The sequence below is a fragment of the Somniosus microcephalus genome, chromosome 18 (genome assembly GCF_052327205.1).
Source record: "Somniosus microcephalus isolate GS21.2 chromosome 18, FLI_Smic_1.0, whole genome shotgun sequence".
NCBI lineage: Eukaryota > Metazoa > Chordata > Chondrichthyes > Squaliformes > Somniosidae > Somniosus > Somniosus microcephalus.
In genome coordinates, this window is record NC_141004.1 from 48563265 (window position 1) to 48587650 (window position 24386).

Here is a 24386-nt window from a genome sequence, read left to right on the forward strand (position 1 = left end):
GGTGCACAAGGACACCCAGGTCTCGTTGCACTTCTCCTTCTCCCAATCTATTGCCAATCAGATAATAATCTGTCTTCCTGTTTTTGCCACCAAAGTGGATAACCTCACATTTATCCACGTTATATTGCATCTGCCATGCTTCTACCCAATCACCCAACCTGTCCAAATCATCCTGGAGTTTCTCGGCATCCTCCTCACAGCACACACGCCCACCCAGCTTTGTGTCATCTGCAAACTTGGAGATATTACATCTAGTTCCCTTGTCTAGATCATTAATATATATTGTGAATAGCTGGGGTCCAAGGACCGATCCCTGTGGTACCCCACTAGTCACTGCCTGCCACTCGGAAAAAGACCCGTTTATTCCAACTTTTTGCTTTCTGTCTGCCAACCAGTTCTCTATCCAAGTCAATACCTTGCCCCCAATCCCATGTGCCTTAACTTTACACGTGCTAAACCACGTGATGATAACAACAACAACAGCTTGTATTTATATAGCGCCTTTAACGTAGTAAAACGTCCCAAGGTGCTGTACAGGAGTATTATAAGACAATAAATTTGACACCGAGCCACTTAAGGATAAATTAGGGCAGGTAGGTAGGTTTTAAGGAGCGTCTTAAAGGAGGAAAGAGAGGTAACGAGGCTGAGAGGTTTAGGCAGGGAATTCCAGAGCTTAGGGCCTAGGCAACAGAAGGCACGGCCACCAATGGTTGAGCAAATTCTAATCAGGGATACTCAAGAGGGCAGAATTAGAGGAGTGCAGATATCTCGGGGTGGGGGGGGTGGTGGTTGTGGGGCTGAAGGAGATTCCAGAGATAGGGATGGGTGAGGCCATGGAAGGATTTGAAAACAAGGATGAGACTTTTGAAATCGAGGCGCTGCTTAACCGGGAGCCATTGCAGGTCAGAGAGCACAGGGGTGATGGGCGAACGGGACTTGGAGCGAATTAGGACATGGGCAGCTGAGTTTTGGATGACCTCTGTAGTGTCCGTGTGTAGATAAAGACACTGAAGACAGGAGTTGGTTCATAGGTATTTACTAAGCGGGGGGGGGGGGGGGGGTTTCTAAAGGGTATACACAATACACAGGCTTATATAGCCCAAGTGGCAATTACCAGCATTACGCACACCTGGGGCTCTTAAAGGCACATACACCATAATTGCTCTTAAAGGCACATACACCACAATTCCTCCCCTTCTAGCTAACTAGTACATCATATTTTAAGTAATTATTAATTACATGTTATATGCAAAATAATATACATTGTTGTATTAATTAATTATAAGTTAGTCTCTCAGGAGGCTTCCTGACTCGGTCCGGATAACGCCTCGGGGGTGTAGTAGTTTCTGGTGTAGTAGGTTCTTCTGGCAAGGCTGATTCGGCTTGAAGGCCAGTGTCGGGTTCATCGGGCTCCAGTATCACCGGATCGGAGGTAGATATGGGTATCTCTACTTCATCGTTAGATGTATAGAGTGGTGGTGTAGGTTGTCCCTTTTCGGATGACTTGATGATTTGGTCAGCATGGTGCCTTATTATGCTGTCTCCGATGTCCACGGTATACATCAGTGGTCCTAATCGTGTGCAGATAGTTCCAGGCTGCCATTTCTCGGTACGGTAGTCCCGGGCCAAAACCGGTTGGCCTATCTGGAAGGCCCTAGTTGGCCTTTCATTCATGCCCTGAAACTGCCGGTTCTCCACGTCCCTTCGGATGTTGGGCTTGACCAAATCCAGCCGGCATCTTAGGTTTCTATTGTAGAACATCATGGCGGGAGTTTGGTTAGTAACCATATGCGTTGCATTCCTATATGCAAATAAGAAGTTATCCACCTTGTGCTGAAGTTTTATGTCTTCATTACCCATGGCCTTGATGGCCTTCTTGAAGGTCTGGACAAACCTTTCAGCCAATCCATTGGTGGTGGGATGGTATGGGGCGGACGTGTAGTGCTTTACCCCATTGTTCTTTAAGAACTTTCTGAATTCTTCGGACACAAATTGCGGTCCATTATCAGAACATATCTGCTCCGGCAGCCCATTCCTGGCAAATATGGTCCTTAATACTGTGATGGTTTTTTCCGTGGTGGTGGAGGACATCTTTATTACCTCCGGCCACTTGGAGTGTGCATCAACTGCGATTAAGAACATTGAGTCCATAAATGGACCAGCAAAGTCGATGTGCACCCTTTGCCAGGGAGATGAGGGCCACTCCCATGGATGTAGAGGGGCCTGTGGCAGAGCATTTTGGACCTTCTGGCATCCTAGGCAGCTCTTGGTCATGTCTTCGATGTCTCCATCGATATCTGGCCACCATACAAACGCCCTAGCTAGGTTCTTCATTTTCACTCCACCCAGATGCCCCTCGTGAAGCTCCTTTAGCACTTTATCCTGGAGTTTGGGTGGAATCACCACTCTGGATCCACACATCAAGGTTCCTCGGCACACTGACAGCTGTTCTCTTCTTTGCGAGAATGCTGGCAACAGTGGTTCGCCATGCGCTGGCCATCCCTTCACTGTTAGATCGTAGACCCGTGAGAGAGTAGGGTCATTTCTTGTCTCCCTTTCAATGGCAGAATTTGTCACCGGTAGACATTCCACTATGGTAGAGTGGAATATCTCTACTGGGTCTACTGTAGGTGCCTCTTCTATCGTTGGCAACGGTAGGCGTGATAAACCGTCAGCATTCCCATGCTGTTTTGACCCTTTGTATTCAATGTTGTATTGGTGTGCCCCTAGAAAAAGGGACCACCTCTGTAGTCTTTGTGCCGTCATAATGGGGACACCTTTTTTAGGGTTGAATATGGAGAGGAGGTAGTTGATGGTCAGTCAGCAAGGTAAATTTTTGTCCGTGTAGGTAATGGTTGAATTTCTTCACTTCCCCATACCAGGCTGAGTGCTTCCCTGTCTATCTGGGCATAGTTACGCTCAGCTGAGTTCAATGAGCGTGACGCAAAAGCTATCGGCCGTTCCGAGCCATCAGGGAATCTATGGGACAATACCGCTCCTATGCCGTAAGGGGATGCATCGCACGCCAGTCTGATTGGTAGTGATGGGTTGTAATGAGCCAAAATTTTCTCGGATGTGATTAAGTCTTTACATTTATGGAAGGCACGTTTACAGTCTTCGTTCCATTTCCAAATCACTCCTGTCTGTAGAAGATCATTAAGAGGGTGTAGAATAGTTGATAAGTTCGGTAAAAATTTATGATAGTAATTTATTAATCCCAGGAATGACCTTAATTGTGAAACATTTTCAGGTGCTGGGGCTTTTATAACTGCATCAATTTTTTCAGGTGACTTATGCAACCCTTCCTTATTAATTATGTGGCCACAATATGATATCTGATTTTGGAAAAATTCACACTTGGGGCGATGTGCTCGTAGGCCCCGTTCTTTCAGCCTAGTGAGCACCTGCTCCAAATTGGCAAGGTGCTCGTTGTCGTTTTCTCCTGTTATAAGGATGTCGTCTAGGTAGCATTGAGTCCCCGGAATCCCTTGCAGGACTTGCTCCATAGCTCTTTGCCAGATAGCTGGAGCTGATGCTATTCCAAAAACCAGCCGATTGTACTGGTACAGGCCTTTGTGTGTGTTTATTGTGAGATACTTTTTAGAGGTCTCCTCAACCTCCATCTGTAGATATGCCTGTGCCAAGTCAATTTTTGTGAAACGTTTCCCTCCGGATAGTGAGGCGAAAATATCTTCTATCCTCGGAAGAGGATACTGTACCGTGTGAAGGACCGGGTTTACAGTCACCTTAAAGTCCCCACAGATGCGAATTTTTTTCTGTTCCTCAGAGTTATTTTTCAATGTTCTTTTCATGACTGGAACGATGGGTGTTGCCCATTCGCTCCAATCTATTTTGGATAATACGCCTGCCTTTTCCAAATTCTTCAGCTCTGCCTCGACTGCCGGACGTATTGCGTATGGCACCGGTCTTGCCTTAAAACATTTTGGAATTGCTGTATCTTCCACTTTTATTGAGGCGGTGATGCCTTTCAAGGTTCCTAGTTTCTCTTGAAACACTTCTTTGGCGTTGGCCAAGATGTCTTTTAATCGTTCAGGTATGATGTCATCATTGTTTTTTTCCTTACTGGTCACCGTCAGTGCCTGAATGGAGTGCCAGTCTAAACGTATCTTCCTTATCCATTCACGTCCCAACAACGGTGGACCACCATCTTGTAGAATGTATAAATACAACTTTTGTATTTCTTTGCCGTTGTATACCACAGGCACCCTTATTTTTCCTTTGGGGTAGACTTTCTGCCCCGTATATGTTTTTAAGATAATGGATGTGTCTTTTAGAGGTATATGCGAAAATAGCCTCTCGTAATCTCGTCGATTTATTACGGTTAGAGCTGATCCTGTATCTAGCTCCATTTTAACTGGGGACCCTGCTATTGTGAGGGTAACCCAAATGGTTTGGTAATCCTCTTTGGCAAGTACATTATGTAATTTGAGACAGCTTAGTCTCTTGTTTCCGGAGTCGCTATCGCTATTCTGGTCTTCGGAGCTACTGTCCGCCATCATTTGTACCTTCCTGTACTTTTCTTTATTGATTTTTTGTTTTCTGTCAGTGGATTTATTTTGTCCAGATTGGCATACCCGTGCAATGTGTCCAATCTTACCACATTGCCTGCATGCTTTGCCCTTGAAACAGCAGTCCCTCTGGTTATGGGTGGATCTGCCGCAGCGATAACATCTTCCGAACTCCTGTGTCATTTTATGGGTGCCGAAGTCCTGTGTCTCTTGTTGTATCTCTGCAGCTCCTTTTGCTGCTGTTTCGTATGATACAGCCATACTGAAAGCTTTGTCCAATGTTAAATCTTTTTCAGAAAGCAGTCTTTTTTGTGTTCCTTCACTTAAGAGACCGCAAACAAATTTGTCTCGAAGATAATCCGATAGTCCTGCTTCAAATTGGCAGTACTTTGATAGCTTTCTTAATTCGGTTAGGTAATCAGCGTTACTTTCATTCTTGTGTTGATTTCTCTTGAAGAACTTGAATCGTTCCGCTATCAGCAGCGGTGTTGGGTTTAAATGCTCCTGCAGGGTATCAACAATTTCTTTAAAAGTCTTGTCCTTTGGTTTGGCTGGAGTGATTAAATTTCGTAACAGCCCGTATGTCTTCACGCCCATTAAGTTCAGAAGTACTGAAGCTTTTTTTTCATCTGTTATTCCATTTGCAGTGCAATAAACCTCTACTCTTTCCACGTATGTGGTCCAATCTTCTATTTCGCCATCAAAAACCTCAATATTACCAGATTTAGGCATTTCAGAAAAGATATGGTGCTTCCGCGCTTTTTTTTTTCTCTCTGTAGCAACGATATGGCGCTTTCCCGCCGCTGCTACCGATAACAACGCTGTTTTACTGTGGTTTCCGTTTATTCACTGTTGGAGACTCGTTCCCGACGGAGGTCTAAACGCTGACCTGCTTGCCGCGCCGGCCGTCTCTCGAGTGCACCCTCCCAGTCCGTTATTGCTTGCCTCCGATTTCGCTGCCTGTCTCAGCTGTAGAGCCCGCCGCTGGAGCTCCAGCCTGACGCCCAGGAAGGATTAGCGCAGTACCTGTCACCAGCTTGGCCAGCTGGTGAAACCACAGTTTCTCTTACTTCCTTGAGTCTTCTGGACGCTGGAGGAATCGATGTCCTTGAGGTGCTGCCGAATTGCAGGTAAGTCCGTTTCCACTTCGTCGCCACTGTAGTGTCCGTGTGTAGATAAAGACACTGAAGACAGGAGTTGGTTCATAGGTATTTACTAAGCAAGTCTGGGGGGGGGGGGTGGTCTAAAGGGTATACACAATACACAGGCTTATATAACTCAAGTGGCAATTACCAGCATTACGCACACCTGGGGCTCGTAAAGGCACATACACCATAATTGCTCTTAAAGGCACATACACCACAACCTCAAGTTTACGTAGGGTAGAATGTGGGAGGCCAGCTAGGAGTGCGTCGAAATAGTCAAGTCTAGAGGTAACAAAGGCATGGATGAGGGTTTCAGCAGCGGATGAGCTGAGGCAAGGATGGAGACGGGCGATGTTACGGAGGTCGAAGTAGACGGTCTTTGTTATGCTGCGGATGTGTGGTCGGAAGCTCATTTCAGCGTCAAATATGACACCAAGGTTGTGGTTCAGCCTCAGACAGATGTTTGGGAGAGGGAAGGAGTCAGTGGCTAGGGAACGGAGTTTTAATACATTACATTGGTTGATACAAAGCACATCATCTCATTAGAAGACTCATTATTCTCTCATATTAAAAAATTAAGAGCATTTACTATAGTTTCCCATTGTTGCTTATTCTTGTTTTCTATGTATCCTTTTCCAAGCAATATGCATAATTCTATTCCTGAGATTGGGTAGAAGCAATAACCTTAGGCCTTAGCTGATGTCACTCTGAAACAGGCTGCCACGTTCAGCATGATGATGCCCTGGGGTAAATCTTCTTCTGATTTTTCCGCCACTGTAGAAGCCCTAGCATCTGCTCACTGTCCGCAGTCAATGACACCACCAAAATCAGGAAATGTTACTATAGTTGTTAATTTATTTGGACACAGCAGTTTTGAGTATTTTTAATGGATCTTATAGCCTTCCTTAGCCACTAACTCAAATGCCCATCTGGTGCTTCCTTAGGGTCTAGAAATATTGTGAATTGGATGTTTCCTTTATTCTTCTTAGTATCCTTCCTTTATAAGCAGCTGCTCAGGGGTAAAAAAAAGTTGGAACATCTAGCTACTTTTACAATGTCTGTTAGTAGGAAATGCAGTCTCTGCCTCCTGCAAAACTTTTGGAGACAAGAAGGTACATTCTATTTTTGTTTGTACAAACTGTTAGCAGGATACGAATCATAACAGGATGTAGCAAAGCCTGGGGGAAGATCTTGCAGGTGGCCTGCATCCTGACAAGGCCAAGGCTAAGAATATATACCCATAACTTGCCAGGCCATGAGCAGTGTGCATTACCTTTAATGTGCCTGGAAGAACTGCTCGCAGTCCCTTGTTCCTTGTTTGAATGCAACTTAAATGAGATGTAGTTCTGTCTTCTCTATGGTACAAGTGAGATTACATCTTCATTCTAAAATAGAACTGCTTTAAGAGAGGAGGGAGAGTAAGTATGAAGGGTTAATTACAGTCCTAGCACTTTTGGGCTACCCCAGATCAGGCGTATTGCCCAGACGTTCACTCTCAACTTAAGTTAGAGATAGCCGAATTCCATAAGACGCTTAAATGGGTCTAAAGGTTCAGGCTATCTCTCCCTAAAGGAAAGGAACGACTAAAGATGTTACCGTCCTCCGGATAGTGCTTTTAATAAGTTGAACTAGACTGTAACCCTCCGGATATTTTAAGGGCCCAGAATACCCCCTAGAATTCTGCAGCTCCTTACAAAAGAGTGTACAGAATTTGTGGGTTCGCGAGTCTATACAGATTCACTCTTTGAGACTATGTAAAAATATAGTTTTAATTAAGAGCTGACATTCAGTTAACATCTGTTGAATCAGTCGCAACATTAACAATTCAAAATACAATTAGCTTACATTTCTTATTTCTCAGAGATCCTTATTCTCAAATCTTTACTTCGTTACATTTCTTATTTCTTACTTATTTCTAAATCCAGCACATGCACCAAAAACCAGCACATGCACCAAAAACCAATCACTTTTGACTTTCCGAGACTCATAGTTAAAGACTTACAAAGATGCCTCTGAAGAGTTGAGAAACGCTTTGCCCGTTCAGCGTGTTCGGACGTTCTGTTAAAAAAGGTCTTATTTTTATACCCTTTTGGCTTTGGTTTCTTCTTTGATGTTCTCTGCTGATGTCAGCTAATTGTCTTTATTGATACCTCTGTTTGAATGCTTTCTATGTTACTATCAATCCAACTATTGCATGCGTAATTATTTCTCTACTTTTAGGTGTTCCAAAAACCATCATAAAAACAATGACAGCTATGGTTTCTGTTTGATGCCATTATTACTGAAGATTCTTCGTTCAATTCTTAATTTTGGCTTAACTGCTTTTTTGCAGACATTAAGGGAGTGATTTTCATTCAGAAGTCGGGAAGGAGGCGTGACTACAACTTTCGGGGTTGTAGTCCCGCCTCCATCGAGATACGGCCAATCCACGCGATTTTAACTTGATTGACCTTGTTGAGCCCGCTGGGCGGGCTCAACAGGCCAATTAAGGGCCACCCAGCAACAGGTGACGTCACAGAGTGAAATTTCATCTGTCAAGATGTTTTGACAGATGAAATATCAGCATTTCACAGCTATTTGAAGCTGTCAAACACTGACAGTCTTACTTCTAACCTGAGTCCTTCTCCACAGACTCAGTTAGAAATCTCAGCGGCACAGAAAGCTGCAGGCTGTCACTTTTGACAGATCGCAGCCATTCTGTTTTCTGTGCTGGTTAGATGATGGACTCCCGAAACCTAGAGGAAGGACGGCTGAAAAGGTAAGTACAGGTAATTTAAACTCCTTTACACACTTTAGACACACCAAACACACTTACCTTTGCACTCGTGCACCCATCACTCACCTGAACACCGACGGCCCGACTCCTCTAACTTGGCGTGGTTTGGAGCCGTCGGGAATCCCACACTTAAAGCTTTAAAATAGGGATTAGGCTAAAAACTGCCTGTTAACTACCTGTTAACAGGCAGTTAATTGTCACTAATCCCTTCCCGCCTCGGGTAGGTGGGTCCCAGTGCGGGGCGGGTACCCGCCTCCTTTGAAACTTGCATGGAGGCGGGTTGGGGGCGGGATGGTGTTGGGACCCCCGAATTCGGGACTTTAACCCCCCGCACGCCTCCAATCCCGACTCCATGGGTCAATGAAAATCGACCCCTGTGTCTTTCCTTATTCTCCATGTTCAATACAAACACAATGCAATTGCTTGGTGTCTCTATTGAAGTTATATCTTCAAAGCCTTCTTGTTGGTATGGTTTTTACTATATGTAAACCAAAACCACTTTAACTGTGTGTTTACTTGTTTTCTAGCTATCTCAATTGGTTGCATATTTAATCTTATGGTTCCTGTTTTCCAAATATAACATAAAACTATTTGACCAGCAGATATTTCTTTTCTTGATGTCATGTTTCAAAGGCACATGCCTCTTTTAATGTTTGTATTTCTGTTTTATCGTGTCAGCTCTTCACGCTTTAAACTGTGTCTCTCATTGTGTTCGTTGCAAACCATAGACCTTTCGGAACCACCAATGGTTTGCTTCAATCTTTCATTGTTTTAGTATATTTAACTAATTCCCATTTCAAAGCTTGTTTACAGCTTTGTTATCAACTGATCTTATCTCAGAAGCCTGTATTTCTGTTCACAGCCTTCTCTGCTGAGACGTGTGTCTTTTAAACCCAGTATGTCATTTATTTATATTAGAAATCTGTTCATGGTATCGTGTACTTCTCTGAATCATGGCTATTCCTTCACAAGTAAAGGTTAAAGTATCCTGCTGTAGTGTATAGAATCATAGAATGATACAGCACAGAAGGGGACCATTCGGCCCATCATGCCTGTATTGGCTCTTCGCAATAGCTATCCAATTAGTCCCATTACCCTGCCTCTTCCCCATAGCCCTGCAAATTTTTACCCTTCAAGTATTGATCCAATTCCCTTTTGAAAGTTATTATTGAATCTTCTTCCACCACCCTTTCAGACAGTGCATTCCAGATCATAACCACTCGCTGTGTAAAAAAAAAACCCCAGTTTCTCCTGGTTTCAAACTCACATATGTGTCACTGAGGAAGATGGTTTGATATTAAGTTTGAAATTTAGTCCCAAAGAAATACTGGAGTGTATAATATAATAGCCCCAATGTACTGAGAATGGTAAAATTTGGCTTGCGCTGGCCTCTGGCTCTCTTTGCTGTTAATGAGGAAGAAGTGTGCTCGTATCGGGAGGAAGGCAAAGGCGAGTGTGCTCCTCACTTTTGCACAAATAGCAGCAGTGTTTTTGGATTCATTTAGATCATGCAGCAATAGGGAGTTGACACAGCCAGAAGCTACTTTGATTGCTGCAGCATTTTGGCACTTTAAGTACAAGTCCACAACAATAAATGTGGTAATCATGCAAAAGAGCAACATCAGGGCCCCAACAATATATGTATGTTGATGGATGCACAAATTTCTAAAGGAGTCCAGGGGAAAAAAAAATGCAGGCTAAATAGTAACAGAGTAGCTTTAGGGGGTCCACTAAGGAGGCCTCATCTGCGCCAGTATTGACGCACCCAGTTGGCAGACACATAACCAAACTGAAATTCAGCACGGAGCCGATTGCGCTCACTTAAATATTAATGCAAGGCCCGCACATGCTGGTTGCATGTATCTTGGAACTCTCCCAAATAGCTTGAATCTAGAACCCCTGCCAAGGCTAAAAAGTCTCATTAGTTTTCTAAATTTTTTTCAGGTTAAAAAAGGTAAATTGAAAGACCTTTAGTGTGAGTAAAACCACCCCAAATTCCATTTTCTGGGCATTCTTTGAAAGGAGTTATTATGACCTGCATATTTTATGGCATAATAAATGAGAAAACAATGTTTTTTAGTGCTTCAATATGACTTCTTAACTGGGTAGGCATGTAGTAATAAAAAGAAGAGGCTTGGACAACTTTCTGTTCCATGTTGGGCATGGTTGCCAAGAGTTGTTTCCAGTGGGAAGTGTCAAGATTTCAGTGTGAATCGATTTGGCAGTATGTAAAAAGAAAAACTCTGGGTCTTAATCTTATTTTGCTACTAATATTTTGAATTGCAGTAGGTAATTTGAGCTACAGTTTTTATGAAAACCCCACAACCAAGGTTTTCAATGTGAACGGGTCGGTAGTGGGACAAAAATTAGCAACACAAGCAAATTGCCAGCTTACCACTGGGTGGTGTGCCCATTGCAGTTACCGGGCAAGTCGGCAGCCAGGGCCCCTGCCTTTAATCCATATCCCTGGATACCCTTACCTAAATAGTATCTAGCAATCACAGTCTTGAACATTTCAATTGACCCAGCATGTACAACCACAGCCTTTTGGGGCAGAGAGTTCTAGATCTCCACTATATCTAGTGAAAAATTGCTTCCTGATTTCACTCCTAAATTGCCTGACTCTAATTTTAAGCAGTGCATTAAATACATTAGTATAGCTAAATGGAATCTATTAACAGGAATGTCTCCCTCACATGACAAAATAAGTAGTCCATATCAAATTAGTGGGTTGGATTGGAATACATGATGATTGCAAATGCTTGTATATAGAATATAATTACAAAAAATAAAGTAAATTACATAGAAATTGCAACAGAGAAATGGGCCATTCGGCCCAATCAATCCATTTGGATGTTTATCCTCAATGTGAGTGAGGAGTAGTTCTAAGCCCATGTTCCTTTATTCCTTTATTCCAGTTTCCTTCAGCTACCTATCTAACCTATTATTAAAATTTCTTCTGCTCTCTGCCCTAAATCTTTTACATTTAATCTGGTATCTATGTCCCCTCATTCTACCCCTCAGCCACTGGAAACAGTCTGTTTCTATCTACTCTGCCCCATAATTTTAAACACCTGTATCAAATCGCCCCGTAATCTCCTCTTTCCTAAATGTATTTGTATGTCCTCATACCAGGAAGCCTCCTGGTGAATTTGCGCTGCACTTTCTCTATTGCCTCAACACCATTCCTATAGGATGGAGCCCAGAATTGCACACAATTATCCAGCTGTGGTCTTACTAAGTTTTACATAGATATACCGGCCCCGATATTCACAGGAGGCAGTGAGGGAACGGGGGGAGTGCTTTGGGGATTGCGCTGGAGGGGGGCTGGAGATGGCAGTGGGGTGAGGGTAGGGTGGAGATGGCGATGGGGGGAGTCGGAGATCGGGTTGAGGGTTTCGGCTGATCACAGGGAGGAAAGGTTAGCTTTTTACTCCTACACCTCCTGGCCCACAAGCAGTGCTGCAAAGACACGTACCTTATTGATTCTCCCATTCAGAGTATAATTGTTACTTTTTCCAAAATTTACCACCTCACACTTGGTGACATTTAATTCCATCTGCCACTTATATGCGCATTCCACTGTTCTATGTCTATCCTCTTGCAGCTTACTTTGGTTCTCAGAATTATTTACTATACTTCCTATTTTAGTATTGGCTGCAAAGTTGGACAACACTCCCTCCAGCCCTATATCCAAATCATTGGTGTGAAATAAAGTAAATAGTTTTGCTGGAAAAGAAACTAGTATATAGTCTGAAACAGGTTTAAAATGTCATGATTTAAAATATTAGGACATGCATACTTGTACTGGTTCCTTTGCCTACAACTCTGTTTTGTGACTTTGCTAGTCTGGATGTTGATCTTGCCTGATGGTGGGGAAAGACGAGCAATACCATAAGTACATTTCTGGCTGGTACCAACTGGCTGAAAGATCAGCCTGGCTACAGCAAAACAGAAAATGCTGTGTTGGACCCAACTTCATTTGCTGGTTGTATTTATATAATTTTTAAAAAGCATATTCATACTAAATAAAAGTTACTACTCTAAAATGTTACCTGTTTTATTCATCTTAAAAGAGCTATATTTGTTCATTAAAAATAAATTCTATTAAATTCTATGGAACAGCTGCAAATCTGAACGAGCCATTGTTTTCAACATAGGTCTCGTCAGTTGCTGTATTCACTTGAAGTAGGCAAATTGGGTAAAAAGCCATATCAGTTTACATTAAAATTCTGCAACCTTTACATCATCATGGTTTACCACAGGTTTCTTAGTCTGTGTAGTTTTAATGTGTGTTTTACAGCCCCAGCCAAAATTTTATTTGTCTCAGGTTTGATGCCCAGTATGTGCTGAGTCCACTGATATCAGTGGTAAGTGCACTAAAATTTACCTCAATAACCTTGGACAAAGCAACAGCGAAAATAAGTGCATGTGCCCACTCAGTGACTCATGCTGGAAAATGCACAACTGGGGACATTGATTCTCACGGTCAAATAGCTTGCTGATACTTGAGCTTCGATTTTCCAATCTGTGTTATTTTAGTGCTGATGGTAACCCATTTAAATTAAATCAACACCTATCATCAAATCATTTTTTTTATTCATTCATGAAATGTGGGCATTGTTGGCAAGGGCCAGCATTTATTGCCTATCCCTAATTGCCCTTGAGAAGGTGGTGGTGAGCTGCCCTCGTGAACCGCTGCAGTCCGTGCGGTGAAGGTGCTCCCACAGTTTTGTTAGGTAGGGAGTTCCAGGATTTTGACCAGCGATGATGAAGATATGACGATATATTTCAGGATGGTGTGTGACTTAGAACTTGGAGATCCCAAAAGATCTCCTCACTGTAATTACATTATTTCACAGAAGTTCTAATTCTAGTTTTTTTCCTAACTAGTAGCTTTATCTTAAGAGATGTCCCATCCGCCTGCTGCGCTTGTCCTTCTAGACAGTAGAGGTTGCGGGTTTGGGAGGTGCTGTCGAAGAAGCCTTGGCAATTTGCTGCAGTGTATCTTGTAGATGGTACACACTCAAAGCCTCCTTGAAAAAGTATAACATCCCCACCGACACCTGGGAATCCCTGGCCCAAGACCGCACAAAGTGGAGGAGAAGCAGACGGGAAGGCGCCGAACACCTCAAGACTCTTCGCCGAGAGCAAGCGGAAGCCAAGCGCAGGCAGCGCAAGGAGTGCACGTCAACCCAAGCACCCCACCCACCTGCCCCTTCAACCACCGTCTGCCCCGCCTGTGACAGAGACTGTAGGTCCCGCATTGGACTCATCAGTCACCTGAGAACTCATTTTTAATGTGGAAGCAAGTCATCCTCGGTTCCGAGGGACTGCCTAAGAAGAAGACACACTGCAGCCATGGTGCGCCGGTGGTGGAGGGAGTGCATGTTTAAGATGGTGGATGGGGTGCCAATCAAGCAGGCTGCTTTGTTCTGGATGGTGTCGAGCTTCTTGAGTGTTGTTGGAGCAGAGCTTCCATGTTTAGACTTAAGCATTTTGAGACAAAGCCATTTAGGCGTTCCAGTGGAACTGTACCCAGCATGAATGAGTGCTTCCTGTAAAGAGAGGGTAAAAAATAATACAAAAAAACAATAATGAGCAGTTCAGTGAGCCATTTTAACCATTTATTTCCCAAAAGATCTCTTCACTGTAATTGCATTATTTAACAAGTTCTAATTCTAGTTTTTTTTCCCTTAACTAGTAGCTTTATTTTAGGAGATGTTCTTTTGCATCCTTCTTTATGACCTTAGAAGTTTCATTTGCATTAAAAAGATCACAATTTTATTCTTGGCCAATGATATTTGAAAAACTATAGCAGTAATGTTATGAATTTGCACAGCTGGCTCAGGGTTTGCTCTACTGTCAGTACACTCTACCCAATTTTCTGTCCATAAAATGCCCCTGAATTCCTGAAATTTGCTCCTGATGAGTAAAGCTCCAAGCCAGAACACATTTGTAAATTTTCCCCTTTTATAAATGGCTGCATCCTTTCCAGTAAATAAACAAATGTTGCATTGGATTTTGTTTTCCCAAAATGGTGGTCTATTTATTATAGGTGCTCACTATTACAATAATAAGTGCCTTGCAAAGAATTCTAGAGAAATAAAAATTGTGATTCAGTGATATTTTGAGAAAGTGATACAGCACAATGATCTTCGAAAAGGTTTTGCTGTAAGATTTGTAAAATGTTTTTCAAATGGTGTATAGATTGAGTTAGTTTTTAATCATGATTTTTGTATCAGATCATTGAATCATTCTGTTTTCATCTTTTCAGAGGAGAAACAAAGAGAGACAGTAACAGCATAGACTCAAAGGACCCTGCTGGCCATCCTAATGCAGGGGACAGCAACTGGAAATCCAAAAAGTGTCCTGAGGATATAGGTATAGTGAATTTTGATGTGATTTTTGCTTTCCGTAGATCATTTAAAAAAAATGTTTAGTCCAAAACTGACCAGTGTGGTTTTTTAATTCTGTATCAGTATAGCAGCATCTTATTGAACTGCATTCTGTAGATAAGTATTTCTGAGAAGGTCTTGGTTACAGATCTTTACTGAGATTCTTCCTGGCAAAGAGAAGTGTAACCATTTTTTCTCCATGCAACTTTTTTTTTCATTCTTATCTATTTGATATTCCAAGCTTCAGCAGCACAATAGTGCTCGTATAATAGAACAACTGTGACATTATTACCACAGGCATATTAGGAAATATCTTGTTCTTGATTAATAAGCATTTGATGTATTCTGGTATAGCATTTGACTATCCAAAGTTGATTTTAAGATACCTCGGTATAATTGAGGGTAACCCACTCAAAATTCTAGTTTGAAGTAGTAAAAGCATGCTCAAAGCAGTTGCTTTGAATTGGTTTGGGCTTGTGTCAATTAAGATTTGGGGAAATATACATTAGCCAGCAGAGTTTCTGCTTCGAACGCAATCGGTAATCTGCGTGCAAATAGCGCTCAAAATTGCGCTAATTTTGAGAAGTTGACAGATAATGGCCACAGGAGGCTCAGGTAAGTAACTTTTTACACATTTTTTAAAGGTTCTTTGTGAGCCAGGAGGAGCAGGAGTTTTCCTCCTGGCCCCATAAGGATACCTTCGGCCTACCGTGCCCCAGGCTCTCCCCCTCCTACCTCCCCTCCTCCCGCTCCCCCCTGAGAAACTTGCTGACCCACACTCCCCTAAATCCTTACTTACCTTGGCGGGGACTATTTGCTTGACGGAAGAATGTTGAGAAGAAGCTCAAGCACAATCAAAAGAGATGAATGTTATGGAGGTTTTTGAAGGGAGTGAGGGAACGGACAAAGTGGAGATTCCGAGGGAGAGAGTTCCAATGGAGGGACAAGGTGGCTGAAGAAACCACCACTGATGGAGGAATTTGACTTGACTATTCCAACACACTCCTGGCTGGCCTCCCACATTCTACCCTATGTAAACTTGAGGTCATCCAAAACTCTGCTGCCTGTGTCCTAACTCACACCAAGTCCTGTTCATCCATCACGCCTGTGCTCGCTGACCTACATTGGCTCCTGTTTAAGCAATGCCTCGATTTTAAAAATTCTCATCCTTGTTTTCAAATCCCTCTATGGCCTCACCCCTCCCTATCTCTTTAATCTCCTCCAGCCCAACCCCTCCACCCGAGATATCTGCGCTCTTGACCTCTTGAGCATCCCTGATTTTAATCGCTCAACCATTGGTGGTCGTGCCTTCAGCCGCCAAGTCCCTAAGCTCTGGAATTCCTTCCCTAAACCCCTCTACCTCTCTCTCCTCCTTTGAGACGCCCCTTAAAACCTACCTCTTTGACCAAGCTTCTGTCCTAATTTCTCCTTATATGGCTCGGTGTCAAATTTTGTTTTATAAGACTTCTGTGAAGCACCTTGGGATGTTTTACTACATTAAAGACACTATATAAATACAAGTTGTTGTTGTTGAATGGAGGAGATGGGGACCAAGAAGTAAGCCAGTGATGGAGGACCAGAGGGTGCATGCAGGGGCATTTGGTTGGAGGGGAAGACAAGGTAGGGAGGGGCAAGGCCATGGAGAGATCTGAAGTTGATGATCAGAATCTTAAAATTGATTTCTCTGGGATAGGGGAAGCAAGTGGAGCGTGATGCAGGCATTAATTCAGAAGAAGACACAGCGTGGCATTCTGGATGGTTGGTAGTTTCAATAGTAGAAGGAGGGATGGCCAGCAGGAGAGTGTTGGAAAAGTACAGCCGTGAGGTGATAAAAGTGTGGATTAGGGTCTCCGCAATAGAGAGGGAGAGCTTAGGGCAGAGGTGTGCAATGTTATAAAAGAAAGTGGTCTTGGCAACAGATTGAATGCGGGGGAGAAGGATGAGCTTGGGGTCTAGTAATATGCCACAGTTCTGCACCTCTGAACATAGATCTTTTCCCACATGTTTTCTAATACTGTACTACCATGCAACTGGCTGTTTGAAAGTGCATGAGATTGGTTTGGAGTGACTGTCCTCCTAAATCGTTCTAATATTTGGCTTCGTTGTCTGATTGTAAAGCATTGCCTGGGCAGAGGACAGTTGAGCTGGGAGGATTGTATACCAGTAATGGAACCTGCTCAATTTTCCATCCATTTAAAGTGATGGAAGAAAAATCGTGTGGGCATTATTACGGGTGTGTGATCCTACCGTCCTGCTTTTTCCTCTGTGCTCCACCTAGCTGATGCTTTATGTCCAGATGGAAAAATCAAAAGTAACCCCTTGCATGTAGCTGTGTCCTGCCACTTCAAGGTGCAGTGTACTGGAGATGTAGGCATGTTGTAGCAACGTGCTGCTTCTAACTTAACTCAAATTAAAATTTGCCAAATTTTAGTCACTTACTCATGACCACAGCCAAATGCTGGTGTTCTCATCCATCTGCAGCTGTGCTGTGGATAGACTGCAACTTATTAGATTTTGCTGGGTACTGCTGTTGTGTGTCCTTTATCTAATCTCTGTAGATAATAGCACATCATGATACCATGACTGTGTATTGTGTGTAGTTTTGCTTTATGATTTTCCATAGAAATGTGGCTTCTAAAGCTGACATGCATCTTTAGAGATAAAACTATATACCATAATTAAAATAATGGATATGAATTTCTTAAAACTGCACAAAAATGCTGCATTTTAATCCATTAGGACTCCTCATCCATTTTTGAGTGGAAGAGATGCCATTTAAATATTTGGCATGTAAAATTTCTCTAAGTCAGAATTTCATGGGAAGTTGAGAAAGAAAAACTGCAGCCTACATGCAGTTATGATGTCAACATACATTACTATCCAGAGCACGCTAAATGAAGGAGAATCAGTGACACTAAATTGATTTACACATTGTGAGGTAGCACATGGTTTAGAAAACTTAAAAGAGCATTTTTCTTGGTTGGGAAACATATAAATTACCAATTTCTAAATAGGATTAACTAAAATTGTGATCTACATTTGAAATAACAGATAAGAACTCCTGCTGAGTTTGTTGGTGGTGCACAATGAATATGAAAAGGTCAAACTTGGAAGTCTGATCCTTGTTTTGTTAAACACTAGGCAATCTAATCTAAATGGGGTCTAAATTCAACATTGTTGCGCTCATTTTCCAGGTATTAAACGGGCACAACGATAACCAGTTTAGCAGGGCAGAGGTCCAACCCTGGTCTGCATTGGTGTTTGGGCCAATGCTAAATTGGTCGGGTCTTTTTTTAGGCGGCCTGGCTGTTAATTCCGGGTATCTTAATGTTGTGTTCTTCAATAATCAGACAAAGACTGCAGGGAACGATCAACAGGTGTTTACTGAATGAGGGTTCAAACTGCAACTGACTGTGCAGAGCACTACTCAGGGTTTATATACAGGTGTGGTCACTGCCGGTACTACAGGATACAGGAGCTGTAAAAAGTAGTTCTCCCCCTTAAAGGTACATACACTACACTGGCGACTGCCTGAATGAGTGCAAAATGGTTCTGCGCCCATTTCCAACCCCGTGTGGGCATAAACTGGATGTAATTCATTCTGTTTTTTTTAAGGAGATATGCAGCATAAAATATATTTTGTGTGGGGGGGGCGGTCACTGACTTTCTTTCTCAATTGTAGCCAATGTACAGCTTGGAGCAATACTTTAATACACAGTGTCAAAAGGATAAACAATGAAATGTTCCAACAGCACATATTTCTGTACTTATTATGCCTTCTGTATAAAAATAATTTTCAGCATTATTAGAGTGCAGATTGAATCAGATTGAGTATGTTGTGTGTTCATTCATTAGGACAGCAAAAAAAAAAGTTTGAAAGACCCTCCAGTCTTGGCATTTATTCAACACATGCTCCTGACAAATGGAAATGATTGCCTTAACATACCAGATGTGCAAAAATATATGAGTATATTCTGCAAAAAATTATTAAAATGATCGTTCAAATTAACCATATGCCGGAGACTTGTATCTCCAGGAGGTTGAGGCAAATTAGACTGCATACTTCTCTATTGCTACTGTTAATATAGCTGTTTATTACATGACAGAAAGGCTTCATTTTATTGGCTAGGAAAAGAATTATGGCCATTTTTAAAACCAAATAAAAAAAACTTCCTCTTATCCCTCTCCCAATGACGGAAATATTGCCATCTTGAGCCCAACTGATAAACAGTGCAACTCAAATATTGGGAAGATCACCATCACAGTTTTAGAGTTTATGTGCTAGATATTCTCTCTGGTTCAGCGTCACTAGTCATTCCAGGAAGCGCAGTGCACCCTTTACTGCCCAGTGTCTTGTTAAATGATAGCAAGACTCACGGACTGTAACAGAACACTTTTACTCCATATTTAATTTAATGTTTGGCAATTTGAGGGCTAGCACCAGAAAAGTTACCATGATAGTTGCCACATCGTAATTAAAAATCCAACTGGTTCACTGATGCTCTTGAAGAAAGGGAACATAAGAACATAAGAATTAGGAGCAGGAGTGGGCCATACGGCACCTCAAGCCTGCTCCACCATTCAATAAGATCATGGCTGATCTTCAACCTCAACTCCAATTTCCTGCCCAACCCCCATATCCCTTGATTCCCCTGGAGTCCAAAAATCTATCGATCTCAGCCTTGAATATACTCAACAATTCAGCATCCACAGCCCTCTGGGGTAGAGAATTCCAAGGATTCACAACCCTCTGAGTGAAGAAATTCCTCCTCATCTCGGTCTTAAATGGCTGACCCCTTATCCTGAGACTATGCCCACCTAGTTCTTGACGTGGCACCTGCCATCTGGTCATGTGCTTCTAGTTCGCACCACATGATTGACTCTTCAAGCAAGCCATTCAGTTGTACAAATAATTGCTATGAAGTTCAACCACCACTTTCTAAGGGCAACTAGAGATGGACAATAATTGTAGCCATTCCATCATTGGCCACATCCTTAGAACAGATAATACAAACATTGAAAAGTAAATGAGCAGAGCTAGATGCCTTTCATTTTAAGTTATGGAAATTGCCTATCTCCAGCCCCCAGAAGACCGTGATTGGAGTGATGGCAAGAAGAATTATTTAAATAAGGGGAAGAGGAGCTTGGAAGTCATGGATCTCTGAGCACTGCTTCCTTCAGGACCTCTTACAATTATGTAAAAGTGCCTTTACAAAGGCTCAGTAATCTAGTACAAGAATGGGAATTGATGTGTAGCTGTCGGTCTGTATGTCTCTCACAAAACTAGTTACCAGCCTACCAATTTTAGTAGAACTTTTAATAGAAACTTGTTATAGATATAAGTTACCCAAATGGTCTCAAAAGCTACTGTTTAGGAGCTGCATTGTTGATCACTGAGTAACATTTAAATGACAGTAATTTGTTTTGTCATCCATTAATAAGCTTTAGTGAACTATTCTGGCAGTCATGGCCTGGCAGCAACTAATTGTTGCTATAGGAACTAGAATTTGTTAGATAGATTGGCCTCTGGCCTCTGCTGTGGTTACAGGCCCCTTCTCTGCGTGAAGGAAGTGGTCATCTGATATTGAACATCCAGGCTTCAGCCTGCAATTAGATTGTAAAGCTCAGCATTCACAGCAAATCTCATGGCAAAGTGTAGACAATTACCATAAAATGTAGTGGAATGAGTGAATTTTTCTGCAGCTTTTTAATCGTAGCAAACCTGGGGATGTGAATTTTACTGCAGAGTGACCAATTCACCAACACATTCAATAAAAATTCTCCATCAATTAAATTGGTAACCAATTTATTTTAATTTTATTGAAAGTGATATCAAATGATTGTGTTTGTATTAACCAGAATTAAGATAATTTCAGTGGTTTTAAAGATATTTTAAAATCAGCGTGGAGGTATAAAATATATCATATCATCATTATTAGTGAACCAAATAGATACACACACAACAAAATTCATTTTCTCGATATGTAAATGGCTCACAATATTAGTATATACTTAGTACAATAATATTACCCACCTAATATTGCTATCCTATTTATCTGGCCAGTGCAAATGAGTTGCATTTAATAACATAGCCTCACTTGTGGCAGCCAGTTTACAAAACCCATGCAGTCAGAGTCCTCTGGTTTCTTCTGAAAGAACACCACTGTGCATGCGTCTGCACAGTAGTGCCCCACGTTTCACATGGAAGTGATGAGCTCAATTGATGTACTGAGTGTAGCTCACATTAAATCTGCTTACCACTGCAAGTCCTCTTGCCTGAGGGGTTAGACTTGCACTGGCAAGTAGTTATAGATGGGCTGAATTTACCCAGCAGTGCCGGTGGACTTTTGCCGTACACCAGCGCGAGTCTGGCGGAAAGACTGGAAATTATGTCAGGACTCGCCATATTCAAGCCCTGGCCTTGGTTGGGGTGGAGCCTCCATCGCCCTGAATAAGGCCACTGACATAAGAGGGGGTGGAGCTGGGGGCTTAGAGCTCCTACGCTGGGAGTTCCTGCATCCCAACCCTAATGGGACTTGGCGTTTGTTTGGAGGCTGATATGTTGAGTCAAATGAGGTGCATTGACATCCAGAAAGGCAAAAGTGAGTGCTGCCATGACTAAGTCCAAGCCAAGGATGTGGCCTGCACCTTCGAAGATCAAGGTACATTTTTTCAAAATTTATAATGTCTTGGCAAGGGGGATAAAGGGAGTGCAGACATCATTCTCCCGCAGATGGAGGAGCAATCCTGGCTGGCAGCCTGGTGTCAACGTTTCTGGCAGCATAGAGTTGACTGGTGTCCCAGATGCAGCCATAGTGGCACAGGTACCTGCCTTCTCCATCCATTGGCAGGATAGGCGCACCAACGTCCGTGTTCTTGCTCAGGCCAACATCCCCAGCATCGAAGCTTTGACCAAGCTCAATCAGCTCCGATGGACGGGTCACAATGTCCGCATGCCCGATACGAGACTCCCAAAACAAGCGCTCTACTCGGAGCTCCGGCACGGCAAGAGAGCCCCAGGTGGGCAGAGGAAACGCTTCAAGGACACCCTCAAAGCCTCCCTGAAAAAGTGTAACATCCCCATCGACACCTGGGAATCCCTGGCCCAAGACCGCACAAAGTGGAGGAGAAGCATCCGGGAAGGCGCCGAACACCTCGAGTCTCTTCACCGGGAGCAAGCAGAAGCCAAGCGCAGGCAGCGCAAGGAGCGCACGTCAACCCAAGCATCCCACCCACCCGCCCCTTCAACCACCATCTGCCCCACCTGTGACAGACTGTAGGTCCCGCATTGGACTAATCAGCCACCTGCGAACTCATTTTTAATGTGGAAGCAAGTCATCCTCGGTTCCGAGGGACTGCCTAAGAAGAAGAAGAAGAAGACAGTTGTGGTGTCCTCCCACTGACATTACACACTCTCTCTGTTAACGGACACTGGTAGGATGCAATCCTAGCATAACTGTCAAGATCACGGTCCGAGAACATTTTGGCTCGGAGTGTTTTCAATATATGTTATGGTATCGAGACAAACGCTGAATACATAAAGTATTATCTCCACCTGTTATATCAGAGCTGATACAGTATTGCTCCACCACCACACTACTACCTTGCTTGGGTTCTATTGTGGGTAATGCTGGTGAATCGGAGCGAAGTTCAGCTGCTGTATCCCATGATGTTTTCACCATATTTATGCTGCTGCAGTGTGTACATGTACTAGTGTGGTGTCTTATGTGAGATTCAAAGGAAAGTGGGCCACCCAATGTTTATCATTATTATCTAATTTTCCACATGTAAAATTCTATTCATTGGCATAAGTTTACCAGTTTGCGAAGATGGAGCAGACTCGCACTGATAAGTTTAGAATAGTTTATTCTTTCTTAATGTTCTCCCACCCCAATTTACACTTTTCCTCTGAAGGCACTGAATCTTGGCTTCACAGAAACCAGCAGCACTTCAGTACCTCACCCAAGTTGCTATTCTTCAGATCTGATCCTAGATGGATGAATATTAGAAGACTATTCAGTCAGGAAGGGTATCACAGCTGAGCCTGATCCTATTCTCACCACAACTGTTTCCCCAGTTAGCTCAGCACAACCCAGGAATTGAACCTGGAAGTTTTTGTTCTAAATGACTATATGAGCAACATCTGTACCCACTAGGGAACATAGATGGAAGGTTCAAACCACATTTGTGTCATCTTGATGTGCATTGGATTGTGAGGTATTGCATTGGCTGTAGCTGTCACACAGCAGGCTAGAATATCTGTTAAGCCTAGCATATAAGTCATACCTTCATGCATGTTTTTTATCCTACTAGATATAGAGCAGTGACACTTATATGGTTTATAGAGCTTTTACTGGAGTGGCAACATTAAACAGTGCTGGGATTTATACAGATCTGACTTGTATACTGCATTGTATGTTCTGCTATGTCTGGCAGCCAGTATATTGAATAAGTATAGACTGAGAATGGAATGCACAAAGTATCCTTGTATTCAGATGATAATGGTCCATACCTTTCCGGTCCATGGAAAGCAATACTTATCTCTGAAATGTGATGATTAAATTTAGACCGCTTAATGTAATTATCATTGCAAATGGCCAAAATATGTTTTCACTATTCAATATACTGAGATGCAAGATTTGTTTATGTTTAAAAAGATATGTGGTATTATTTCATGTGACACAATGGCACTGAATTTCCTTAGACTTTCTGCCGCAGCGCTGCCATAGCTTCATTAGAAGTGTGGAGGAAACCCTGTTTACACACATAAACTAAGTTTCCACCGCACTTGCAAACAAAGTTGCAGCGGCAGAAAATCCAAGGAAATTCAGGGCCAATTTTCCCCTGGTTGGCAGTAATTGGTGGAAAATCCATATGCTTGTGGTGGGAGTGAGAGCACGCAGGGAGGTCCTCTTCCCTTCCGATGGGCGGAAGAGACCTCCCCAGGAGACAAAAAGAGCCTGGCTCCAAATTGCAGAGGCGGCCAACAGCAGGAATGTGGTCAGGAGGACCTGGGTGCAGCTGGAAACGTTTCAATGATCTCATTAGATCAGGAAAGGTGAGTACAAAGCCACACTCCACTTCATCCTGCAGTGCCTCTCATCACATCCCCATCACTCTGCCTTTCCAACCCTACTCCTGCACATCATTACTCACACCAACATACCTTGCATGTCCACTCATCCCTCTCTCTCTATCTACATTATCACATCCCCATCTAACTAACCACCCCTTACACTCACCGTCATCATAACGCAATCATACCAACTAACAACAAACAAGGAGGCCATTTAGCATTGGCACCACACGCCATCATAGTCTCCCTCTAAAGATCTAACCCATCCATTTGTTACACTCATTCCATCAGTCTCACTCAATCTTCTCTTCTTTCCCTCCTTGCAGGAAAAGAGATCCCACAATAAGAGAGAGAGGGAGAGAACTGAAGGTGGAATGCCATCATTTGCCACCCTCAACAGCAAAGGAGGCTGCGTTAGAAGTATCGAGCAACTCGAGCTGGGAGACAGAGAGAGGGAGACAT

General features: G+C 42.9%; 1 protein-coding gene across 6 annotated transcripts in view; it reads left to right on the plus strand.

Moving 5' to 3' along the window:
- The window catches only part of LOC147105264 (neuron navigator 1-like), a 632986-nt gene that overhangs the window by 74597 nt on the left and 534003 nt on the right, over nucleotides 1–24386 (plus strand). For all 6 annotated transcript variants that reach the window (XR_015081721.1, XM_086011440.1, XM_086011441.1 and 3 more), the window contains exon 4: nucleotides 14728–14834. Coding sequence is in view for 5 of the 6 variants with exons in the window: in XM_086011440.1 (XP_085867566.1) it covers nucleotides 14728–14834 (107 nt within the window). In the remaining variant the exon portion in view is untranslated. The remainder of the gene's footprint in view (nucleotides 1–14727; nucleotides 14835–24386) is intronic.